The sequence below is a fragment of the Mytilus californianus genome, unplaced genomic scaffold (assembly GCF_021869535.1).
Source record: "Mytilus californianus isolate M0D057914Y unplaced genomic scaffold, xbMytCali1.0.p SCAF_14, whole genome shotgun sequence".
Taxonomy (NCBI): Eukaryota; Metazoa; Mollusca; class Bivalvia; order Mytilida; family Mytilidae; genus Mytilus; species Mytilus californianus.
Window position 1 is genome coordinate 10,718,823 of NW_026262626.1, and position 13,072 is coordinate 10,731,894.

Sequence of the window (13,072 nt, forward strand, 5' to 3'; positions counted from 1 at the left end):
AAAAACGCCTGCTTAATAACAAAACAATAAATGAAAAAAATATATATGACAGACAGCAACCAATGACAACCACTGAATTACTGGTTCCTGACTTGGGACAGGCATGTACTCATTGTGGCGGGGATAAATAACTTGTAAGCACTCAACCTTCTCCTTTATCTCCCAAAATCAACAGCAATCACTTTAAAAAATTCTCTATGATATACATTTCTATCACTCCCCACTCTGGAGATTTGGTTGCATCTATTTCATTGTATTTCTGAAGTAACTGTCATCAGGCTATCATTCCATTCAAAGTATAGTTTTACCTTTTCCCCAACAAAATTCTTAATCCAATTTTATCCAGCCAGGAACTTTCTATCTTATATGACAAAGTATTGCCTTCCTGATTGTTAGCTTGGTTGAAACAGTATCAAAACTGTTTGTTGGTCAAACTTAGGTGCAGGTTTACCCACAGGGGTTTGTTACAATTTGCCAGGTTTACTATCCATACGAACCCCGAAAAAGTTTTTCCCTCCTCCCTTCCTGAATCAGATGTCAAATACACACTTACCTTTTACAAACTTTTTCTAAGACACATAATGCAGCCCTTCTTGGAGAATCGATTGCCCCTAGGTTTGTAGTAGCTGTTACAGACTGTCTATCCACATTGGGTGTGGTTTTACCCCAGCTGTCAAGCACACAAACTACCTTCATCCTCCTGTAATTTAAACATTATATATATACTATAGTGTTATATTGCTTTTTCCCTTAAGGAAAAAAATTTGACCTTAAAAACAGTTCATTGAAACAAATAATATTAATTATCAGTTCTAAATATAATCCAAAAAATATACCAATTCACTCTTTGTACAACACAAATACACAAAGATTAGTAAACAGTAACATCTTATTTTCAATATTCTGAGAATTATAAAATACCTACCCTGTATGCCTTTTTGAATTCCAATTAACTTAAAGATGGTGAAGAAACACGTATGAGCATTTAACGTCCTTCTGCAGAACTTTATTTTCTTTATAAGTCGGTCAGATGATTGACATTAAGTGGATATTGATAATTCATTAACAGTATTGTGACCAAGACACCTCTTTTATATAAATGTAGACTTCCAATGTCTCAATTTCATATGTCAGAATTTTGAAAATTCCAACATCCACCTACCTTATGTTTGATTTAAAAAGAAATGTTGAATTACAATAAAAATCATCACATGCCTTGTACTTTTTTAATAATGTATTTACACTATTAACAGTTCCACTGGGGACTTGAAATCAAACAAGAGGCTCTCAAGAGCCTGAATCGCTCACCTGTAATTTTTTGCTTAAATCTTTCATCAATGATTATTTTTGCTTTTCAATATATATTAATGAATGGCCTAACACTTCCATTGAAATGTTCTTTGTATCTGTCATATTTTCTTCAAAATCAAAGAAATGCATTTTACCCCTATGTTTCATTTTAGCCATAGTGGCTATGTTTCTTGACGTACAAGAAAATAAAGTATAAAATTTATACTAGATACTCTGAAAATCATTCAGCCCTAGTTTGGCTAAAATTGATTCAGCAGTTTGATTCAAAGGAGTAGATATTTTAAAGTAAGCAAACTAAATGAAAAAATTGTGAAAAATTGATTTTAAAGAGCAATAACTCCTTAAGGGGACAATTGAAAATTTTGGTCATATGAACTTATTTGTAGATCTTACTTTGCTGAACATTTTTGCTGTTTACAGTTTATCTTTATCATTAATAATATTCAAGATAATAACCAAAATCTGCAAAATTTCCTTAAAATTACCAATTAAGTGGCAGCAATCCAACAATGGGTTGTGAGATTCATCTGAAAATTTCAGGGCTGACAGAGCTTGGCCTAATAAACTTTTTACCTCTCATCAGATTAGCTCTAAATGCTTTGGTTTTTGAGATATAAGCCAAAAACTGCATTTTAACCCTATGTTCTATTTTTAGCCATGGCCGCCATGTTGGTTGGCAGGCGGAGTCATCGGACACATTTTTTAAAATAGATACCCTAATGATGATTGTGGCCAAGTTCAGTTGAATTTGTCTATGTAGTTTCAGAGGAGAAGATTTTTGTAAAAGATTACAAAAAATTACGAAAAATTGTTAAAAATTGACTATAAAGGGCAATAACTCCTTAAGGGGTCAATTGACCATTTTGGTCATGTTACTTATTTGTAGATCTTACATTGCTGAACATTATTGCTGCTTACAGTTTATCTCTATCTATAATAATATTGAAGATAATAACCAAAAACTGCAAAATTTCCTTAAAATGGTTGGCGGGCGAGGTCGGCGGACACATTTTTTAAACTAGATACCTCAATGATGATTGTGGCCATGTTTGGTTAACTTTGGCCCAGTAGTTTCAGACGAGATGATTTTTGTAAAAGTTTACGGACGACGGACACCAAGTGATGAGAAAAGCTCACATGGCCCTCTGGGCCAGGTAAGCTAAAAAGGATTGAGATGTCAAAAAATTGTTTACCCGCCACCTGTTAATATGCCAGTGGTAGTCTCTTGTCATATAATTCACTACTTTTCTAGACTCGTGGCAAAAGAGGGCTTGACATGTTGACCTCTAGATGTCTTTTGAGTATTTTTTTGTGTTGTTGGGTTGTATAATTTATTGTATACCTCACTTCACCTTTTATTCTTATAAAAGAAGCATCTCAAAGTGCTGAAACTGTAACATAAATTTAATTCAAATAAACATGAATGAGAGTAAAGGAGATGTGGGATGTTATCTATAAATAATATCTATAAGTCAATGAAACAGCATCCATATTCAATGGATATAATATTGTCTCTACAATCCAGTAGCCAAAGCATACCTGCCAACTTTTGAAACCTTCAAAGAGGGAGATCTCCCCCTCAGCTATAGATTTTGCGCTAACAACATTTTCAAGTGAAAAATTATGACCTGTTTATTTATTCATTTACAAAACACAAATAAGAGTAAATAGATATACTTTATTTCTTCAATCATGGTTATATCCTATACAAGGTGTGTTGGTTTGTTTTTTTACTTTTTCAACATCTTTGACATTTATGTCCCTTCTGGCCAGCATACCTCAAAGATGTATCTGTTTCAAGTGATTATCTTTAATGTAGAGAATGGTGCGATATATGTGTGAACAGTTACATTGTAATCGATCTTATGACATACATCTCTTTTAATAATTATAAATTTCAATTTAAAAATTGAATAGAAGTATAGATTTATTAAATGATTTTCAAAATATAATTATATTTTTTGTCCTAAGGTCTTCAGAATCATTACATTGCCATCCTTTTATGATTCTTTGTTCAATTTGTATTTAATTTATATTCTTTAACTAATTCACATTATTTTAAGTAGGGTAACTTAAAACAGGATTAAACAGGGGAAGTAACCCGAAATTTATTTGAGTGTTTTCAAATATACAAAGCTTGAGGTAAAAGTCGTTAATGATCGTTAATTAGTATTATGTTTGACACCCAAGCTGTCATGTGAAGCCATTTAATTTTCACATGGACTGATTTACAGGTAAAAAATACCCTCATCAGTGACACAAAAATGTTATTAATGTTGACTGGTCAATTCAAGGTAAAATATCCAAAAGCGGGAGATTCAATACTCCCGCGCGGGGGGACCGACAAGCGGGAGATTTCTGGAATTTTGTCATTTGAACGGGAGGGTTGGCAGGTATGAGCCAAAGTATAACAAATTTATTGCACACAGGACTTTTCCTCCCATGTTCTGTATAAAAATAAACATTAAAATATAATAACAATAATGGAAGATATGATGTCATGATACCCCTTTGAATTCAACTGACCCCCTACGGATCCATAGCAGTTCACCAAGTGACGACATTAAACCAATCACATCATCACTAATTTATCCATGGTGCGATAAACTTGCAGTGAGAGGGGAAAGAGGGGATGTCCTAAAATGTCCCTTAAGATTATAGCCCATAATTTTAATTTTAAGTTATTTTTGTTTTTTTTTAGTATTTACCTGATTTTGAAGTGCACCTCCCCCCTTTTAGGATATAATGTTTGACGAGCCCCCTTTTTAAAATTCATGAATCAGTCACTGTCTAATGAACATTTGTTTATCAAAATATTTGTAATCCACATAAAAGATTAAAAAATTACAATGTACACTTTACAATTCAAATACAGAATATGCATATATAAGTGCCTGTACTACAAGTACAAATGTACCACAGCAACTATATTTGAAGTTTGTCAATTAATCACAAATGTTTAAAAAAAGAAATATGATCACAATCTTAGCTGCATTGTTTCTTATTACAATGTCTAGTTCTAATTGAATGCATACATACTATGTAATATATATTGTAATTTTAAAGTACATGTTGTTCTTTGAGGTGATTATATCAATTACAACAGTATATAACACAAAAGAGGCTAATGAACATCATTGCAGAATCTATTACCTATTGTACCAAATGTCATTGTCCTTATTAAAACATAAACATGATCCTTAAACATAAACATGATCGGAATGATCAATTAATACAGCCCTTGTGTCAGAAATGTAAACAAAATACCATACAATGTTTGATTTAAACTCTGCATCAGCCGCAGCTGGTCGATAAAGTAAACAAACTTTGCAAGAAAAAAACACATTGTTTACTTTCTACAATATCTATCTTCTTAGGGTGTCAAGTTAACTTAAATAATTATTCATCTAATATTCTAAGGAAAAAAAGATTAAAAATTCCCTACCTGTTATGAAACATCTCTATTTCTTATTTGCAATCCTCACAAAAAATCTATTTCAAATCCTAATTTTAAGGTCTATTATCTAATAGTGCCCTCACATTTATAAGCCAACTTTTCTTGGAATTGCTATGTAGTAAGTAATGGGTTTAAAATTGAGAACTTTATCAGGGGACATAACTCTAATCAATGCAAGTTATAACTTTACCCAAATCTCTGGGTTTTTTTTGCAGTAGACAGTCAATTTTTGTAAACAGCATCCATTTATAGCACACTGTCATACAATCTTGAGAATAATGATGTAATTCATCAGTATCCTGGTTAACCCAACATCATGTGCTAAAGGATAAACATAAATATCACATAAATATATCTACTTATTGAAACTAACATTTTGTTCCTATTTGCTTATGTTTCTCATTTTTTTTCAACTCTGAATTGTAAAGATTAAAAAGAAAAAACATTGCTATACATGTACTTTTAGGATACAATGTATATATTAAATCAACCTCAACAAAAATAAAACATTTTAGATATTACAACAATTAACTAGAAGATCTATGTCAGACATCAAGTACTACAAGAGATAGAGGCCTTTAAGTACATTGCATTAAAATTTATTTTTGTTATTCATGTTTCTATCAGTTTAAGCGTATTTTGAGGTCAACTTGAGGTATACCCTAGATCTTCTTTTATTCATATTTATCTTTCAAAAACAAGATAACACATGCTATTTTGTTTTATAGAGTGACAGGACAGGACAGGACATTGCCTTTCTTTGAAGTTTTAATTCAAAAATTAGTTTTAAAGTAAAAATTATTACAAGCAGCACCTTGAGTGCATGAGCTGAGTTGAGATCTTTATAGATTTGTAGTATATGGAAAAGACTACTATGTCATTGTACAATGAAGATTGTTTCGTCTGCAGACAATTTGATGTCAAATAGTAGGAACCCAAAATTAGCCCCAATGTCAGTCTAGTGCAATGTATTAATTGTTGCTGTGACCTTGACTTTTGACATAAAAATCAATAGGGTTCTTTTTCACCCAAAGGTGCCGGACCTGATTTGGTGGTGTTACATCTTACAAAGTCTATCCAAATTATTTTTGCAAAGATCTCCATTCAAGCCAGTGCTAGGGCCCATCTTAAACTTGCAGTGAGGTAAGAGTTTTTTTTGTTTTTTTTTGCTCCATGTTGAAGACCTCGCTGTGACTTTGAGATGACGAACAGCAATAAAAACATGTTCCTTTGCTTTTTGTGTGTTTTTTGCTGTGCATGTACTAATTTTGTGTCATGGATGGATACCCCATATCCTTTGTTTTTCTATTATACCAGTTTACATCAAAGAAATGTAAAATTCTGATTTATATTGATTCATCAACTTGAGGTATTTATTACAATTGTATAAATAAACAAACTTTGGACATGGTTAAAGATAAAATTCAAAAACAAAAATGTTAACCAAATAATAGCTGTTGTGACCTTTGACCATTGAAATATTAACCCAAAAATTTGATCCCCTTTTGTGTCCCATTCAACCCCTTTTCATTTTCATGGTCATTACCATTCTATAGCCTTTTTGTCCTGCTTGGGCATAAAACTCCAAAAATCAATCAATCACTACATAGATAGGTATTAATTCCTAAATAGTCTTTTGATATACGTCTCTTTTGTTTGTTAGGTACAAGTTCAGCAACCGACTTGAAAATACTCATTCAATGTACCAGGAAAAGAGAAATACTATTCATGTACAACATTAATATATAATTTATTTAATTTGATATTTCAATTTACAATAAAATATTATATTTCAAAATTAATATACTACAGTTAAATATGATATGAAAATGTTACAAAATATAGATTTTAATATGAGCATGTGTTTTAGAAGCCTATCTAATTAGATCTGCAAGTTTAAATTATCACCTGAATAATTTATGGACATGCACTGTAGATACAGCATGATTGTAAGCCTTCTTATATTAGTCAATGAATTTTATCAAATGCATGACGCAGATAATTGCACACTTATCACATGCAAAAAATATATATATATGATGGTAAATGTAATTCTAGCTTTTTTTATTAGATTAAATGAAAACAACATCTAATTTCATAAACCTAACATACTTTCATGATACATGAGATATCATAAATTACAGTGGATCTTTTGTAAACTCTCACCTGAAACTAGAATGAGCTTACATACATTATAGACGGCTGTTCTTGTAACAAAAAAAAAATCTTTAATGTAAACATACTTGTACATGTAAGTCATGAACATTTCAATACAACTTACATGTATGATCAATTTTAATCGAAAGATTATCTGTGAAAAGACAGACGAGTACACAAAACACTATAAAGAAAATAAAGACTGAGCAACTCGAACTCAATCAAATGGGGGTGATCTCAGGTGCTCTGGAAGGGTAAGCAGATTCTGTTAGATGAATGACATCTGTCATGTTACTACTATAAAATATGTTAAGGCCATGTCAAACAAATTTTCTAGTTCTCAAACAATGACTTCTAAATCAAAACCAATATGGGGTCTGGACCTGTGTGCTGCATGCAATTGATTGAGGTAATATGTATACTGGTTCACTTTGATGCCAAGAAAACTTTATCGAAACTTTCCAACTTTTCCTTGTACAATGAGTGTTGTAAAAGTTTAAACTATCTGTAAACAGGAAGTGGCTACACGACAGATGTAAAAATTGCTTACTCACTACAACTCAACATCATCAAGCTGCAGATCAAATATTAAAATCATTCCCTTCAATAGGAGCCAAGAAAAGTTTGAAGAAAATTTTCCTTAAACAATGAGCATGACGAGTGTTGTAAAATTTCAAACTTTCTGCAAAAAGAAGAAAATACATGGTACAATGTAGATGAAAAAATTACTTAATCGCAACTACTCAACATCATCAAGCTGCAGACCTAATATTAAATTATTTCCTTTGATAGAAGCCAAGAAAACTTTGATGAAAGTTTTCTTTCGGAAAAAGATGACACAGGTGAAAAGGATGAGGGGGGGGGGGGGGGGGGGGGGGGGGGCTGAGTATTTAATTTTTGAATTTAATATTTTTCTTAAACTGACCAGTATTTAACTCTGTATTCATTCATGTTCAAGATTAAAATGCCAAGGGGCGATAAAAAAAATATCAAAAAATCAAAGTTATTACAACTTTGAGAAGACAAACAGCTAGTCTGCAAAATATTTCACAGAAAACTAATTTCTCATGAAGAACACAATTTCAAATCATCAATGTTCATAACTGAGAATGTACATGATGTATGTGTTGCCTTTCTAGAAATTTATACAACCTGTTAATTTGATACTACATTTAGTTATGTTGTTTTTATTTTACTAATGGGGGTATCATTATGTGATAATGAACTAACATATCAAACCACCACAGTGCTATGCTGAATGTCAGAATAAAATTGTTTCTAGTAAAATTAAGGATGTTTGCTCCTCTTGTTTTTGAATTTCTGCAAGATTTTCGGAATCCTCTGGTTTTATCCATGTATTGCCATTAAAAAATTTTGCCCACTAACCCCTACTTTTCATTTCATATTTTATTACATATAGTTTAAAAGGCCATCTTTGAAAATCTTATGAAATCCTTGTTATTTTTTCATAGTTTTTGAAACAAAAAAGCGGCCAATGATAAAAGTATGAAAAATCTAGAGAGAATCATTTCCCGCCAAATTTTCAGTGGCTTTTATCTTGAAAACAAGCACACGGACCCTTCATTTTTTTCTGCTTTTTTAGTTCCTTTATTTATATACTATCATTTTAGTACAGACTTTTAAAAATCTTGTTATTTTGAAACAGAGTAGCGAACATCCTTAAGCTATTAGAAATCCAGCATCATAAGAAAATCATAACCTTCTTCGGTATACTCAAGACAAAAAGTTTTGAAACCCAAAAACTCCCTAGACTGTACAGCTAATACTGTTAATAAGTATGAATAAAAAGAGACATTGGATAGTCATCAATGTGACCCCAACCTAACAACACATTGACAACAAAAACAAAAAGACATCCAGAGAGCTGCATAGACATTCAGGCCACCATGGTCAACTTTGCAACAAAAGGCATACCTGTGCCTGTATCGCTCACTGGTAAAAAAAATTGCCAGTTTACTAATTACTGTATTATGCACGTATACAATAGTTCCTATTAGAAAATGATTAGTGTTTCTGATCATTTTTGCAATTTACATGTTTAATCCAGCTTCTATAGTATTTTTTGTTAACAGCCAAAACTGCAAAAAAACAAACAGTAAAAATCAACATTTCAGGGCAATAACTTAAAATAATATCAGCGTGCTCAGAGTAAATAGATCTTCTCATGATGGTCATTGTTGTAGGTTACTTTTAACCTGTCGCCTCTGTGAGAAAATTGGGAGAAAAAAATGTATATTTCAGGGATTTTTCTGAAATTTTCAGTTTCAATATAGATCTTGTCATGCTGATCATTTTTGTATTTACACTTTTAACCTAGCTCCTACACTTTTCTTGAAAACAGCCAAACAACTGCAATAAAATGCTTTGCTGAGCGCAGCCTGATACGACTGCACAGGTCTAACCCTGAACAGTTGGGGCAAGTTTGGACACAATTTTCAAGCTTGATACTGTCTGAATTTGGATTGTGATCAAATTTTTGATAATATAGGTTTCTGACACAAAACAAATGTGGTCAAAGGTCTTACAAATCTATGGCGCAATACTGTGCAATTGATGATTTCTTCTTGAAACTGTTCAAAAATTTGAAATTTGAAAAATTTTGAAAAAAATATGAACTCCTTAAAAACATTGGAAAAAAAAATCCCCCCCCCCCCCCCCCCCAATTTTTTGGAATCCCCCCTTGAAGTAATTACCCCCAAACTCAATCCCAGCCTTTTTTTCCTTTGTAGTATGGAACCTTGTAGTACAATTTCAGAGAGAACCCTACACTTAAACACAAATTATTGTCTGGAAACTAGAAAAATGCTTGTTTTTGGCCCTTTTTTGTCCCCTAATTCCTGCATGTTTGGGGCAATTACCCCCAAACTCAACCCCAGCCTTCCCTTTGTGATATGGAACCTTGTGGTATAATGTCAGAGAGATCCATACACTTACACACAAGTTATTGTCCGGAAACTACAAAAATGCTTCTTTTTGGCCCTTAATCCCTAAATTGTTGGCACCATAACCCCCAAAATAGATCCCAACCTTCCTTTTGTGGTATTAAACATTGAAGTACAATTCAAAAGCCATCGAAATACTTATACACAAGTTATTATTCTGAAACTAGAAAAATGCTTGTTTTGGACCCCTTTTGGGCCCTTCTTATTGAACTTTAAACATGTAGAAAAGAGATTACAAGCAATATGATGCAGGGTATATTTATTGTTTTCTTCCTAACTGATCCTCATGATTATCATTTCTGTTTTAACATACATTTCACAAGTTTCAAAGGGAAAAAAGAATTCTGTCTCAACTGCTAAAATAAATACATACATGTAGTACAAAATTGTAACTTCAGCTTTAGCGTTTTCATCTGTATGATGGCAGTTTTTGAAATGACTTAAATACGCCAAAAGCATTAATTGACTTTCGCAGATTTTTATTTTATTTTTATTTTGTCGATTTCTCCGAGCTCTTTTGGATTAATTCTTTTTGTTATGAATCGGATTAAAAATAAAAGTGCTGTAGTCTTTTTTCAATTGCTAATTTTATAACAATAAAATCGGCATAGCGTTTGCAAATAGGTTCCGATACATGTGGATTTACGTGGGAGGGATATTGTAACATCCATTATTATGTATATCTCTCAGTCTGCGCTAAGTATAGATATATCGAGAATTTTATCACGGTGTTGTTTACAAAGCGAAAGAAGAACGTCATATTAGAATTTGATATTTATCACTAAATTGATCAAACAAGTATGCAAGTTTCTGTTCTAATCCTGAAAATTGGAAAATGAATACATAATTTTAACAAACTTATTTGTAAATGGTATATATGCATTTGCATTTAAATAGCAATTAAAAGGAAACTTAAATCAGCATAGTTCATGGTTACAACAAAATAAAAAGTCATAGTCAATCAGGTATCTTAGCCTGTCAGGATCCCTTTATCTCTATGTATTTGTTTATACACATTTTTTGATACAATTTATTAGATGTCGCTGCTGAATACAAGTGTAAACTATGATTTTTAACATTAGCATGGAAGGGGCAGGCAGCACGTTTTACTGTAAGATTAGGGATAGAAAATCGATCTACATTATGATAAAGATATCTTTTCTTTTCCCAAGGCCAGAGTTTTTTAATTTGTTGGTTTACAGATTTTTAAGTGAAAAAAAAAGAAAAATATTTCTTACAAGACAGAAATACATGTATGTGTAAATTTGATAAATATTTCAGCTTACTAACATTAGTTTTTGTTATGGTTTTTCTTAATTTTTTGGTCCAAACATTATTGCGCAGCTGTTTTAAACGTACATGTACAATGCATACTATCGTCACATAAGTTTTTAAAAGGGGGTATGTCCACGGACAAACAGATATTAAATGGCCAATTCAACTACGAAAAAAAACAGCTAATCATGGCTTTATATTAACTTTCAGGAAACAAAGTAAATGATGAGCACGAAAACACTTGAAAAAAAATTTTCACACGTCACACGAACACTTTACCATCTGTGTCATAAACGAAGTAGACCTGTCCAATGGAAAAACGAAGATATCGGTTTCATACTTTGGCAGGCAATATCGTTTTTTTTTTTTAATCAGACTATCTATGAATAAGAATATTCCAAATGGTTTGAGGATATCTGATACTGTTAAATTGACGTCTTCCACGTTTGGACGGGTCTATTTCGAAAATCTAGGAGTTGAAAAGCTTAAGGAATTATGAAAAAATAGTAAACAAACTTATTGTAAGGGGCTTTTAACAAAAGTTTCGTTTCGCAAAATTATTTGCATAAAAACATATCAAGGTCAGTTTAGATTTTTATTCTTTTAGAAATAGTCAAACTATTGTCAACATATTTTTTTTTTTGGTGATGTTTTCAACAATATACTTTGGGGCAAAGTAGCTGGCTGATTTCTGTGCTATAGACGAAGAAAACTGCCAGCTACCGGCTTCTAATGATAGCCCAGCCCCAATGTTGTTCTATTTTAGACATACATGTAGCTGCCATATATATTGGTTGATCAACCTGGACAAACATCAATAACCTTATACATTGTAGATGACATCCTACAGATAAAGCTGACAAACTTTGGTTTCAATCCATTGAGCAGTTTCAAAGGAGAATATAATACTTTGAAAGAAAAGGTGAGCTAAAAAGGAAGGTAATATCCTTATCAATGAATTTGTCAACCAGCCTCTGAATAAAACCACACTTTTCTTAGGCAGCATAACAACCTTCTTGCAAGTTAAAATTTTGTCCAACATGATTAGCATTTTTTTTTTAAATTCTAACATACAGACAGAGGAATACAACTCAAAATTTCCATACAAGTTCAAATATTTGCTTGATGACAATGTCCCCATTCATCAGGAGATGAAATGTGATCACAGGAAATATGAATTTAATTTCGCTAATTATTGCTGACACTGATTGTCTCCCTGGGAAAAAGTTCAAAATCTGGGGACTGGGGATAGAATTTATGAAAATCACGATTGTGGCTTGTTTTACAAACCCTAGTTCAGAATTCATTTTAAAGTACCAAAAAGGGATAATACCTCCAAAATCAGGATAGTTGGCAGGTGTGTTATATTTTCCCTTGAATCCAAAAAAAAAAATTGTTTTGCACAGTAAATTTATATTCCATATGCCAAACGGGGTATTATAACCTATTTGGGTGATTTGTCCCAGTATGTTGAGCTTTTTGTTATAATTGCTTTTAAGCTAATTTATATTGCCCATTGACTATCGTATCACTGTCATAACGGTTTTTTTTAAATGCATTAAATAAACGACTTCCAAAGCTACTAATTCAGAAGGAACAAAATGCAAAATGGAATGCATCTATAGTGCAGAGTCAGACAATGCACGTGAATTTTCCAATATCGAGCATGCAATCATAAAAATTTACCTGAATCAGTTGTAGCAAATAATAAAACTATTGTCAAGACAGCTGTTATTTGATCATCAGCGGATGCTCCTTTAGAAAAAGTAGCATTTTTCTTCAGTAACTAAAATTGTTTCAGCCCAAGAAACTAAAAGGTGAAGGTCATGAAGATAATTTAAATTTCTCTGGTTTTATGATAGTAAAGTATGATAAGTCTAGAACATGTTCGAAAAGATATATAATTAAT

At 32.0% G+C, this 13,072-nt stretch overlaps 1 protein-coding gene across 6 annotated transcripts in view; it reads right to left on the bottom strand.

Annotated features, from left to right (window-relative positions):
* The window catches only part of LOC127724177 (mitogen-activated protein kinase kinase kinase 15-like), a 104,975-nt gene extending 91,995 nt beyond the window's left edge, over nucleotides 1-12,980 (bottom strand). For all 6 annotated transcript variants that reach the window (XM_052231072.1, XM_052231069.1, XM_052231071.1 and 3 more), the window contains exons 1-2: nucleotides 12,850-12,980; nucleotides 554-700 (exon numbers count right to left, since the gene is read on the bottom strand). In XM_052231072.1, coding sequence (XP_052087032.1) covers nucleotides 554-696 — 143 coding nt within the window. In that variant the 5' untranslated portion in view covers nucleotides 697-700; nucleotides 12,850-12,980. The remainder of the gene's footprint in view (nucleotides 1-553; nucleotides 701-12,849) is intronic.
* Between the last annotated feature and the right edge of the window lie 92 nt (nucleotides 12,981-13,072).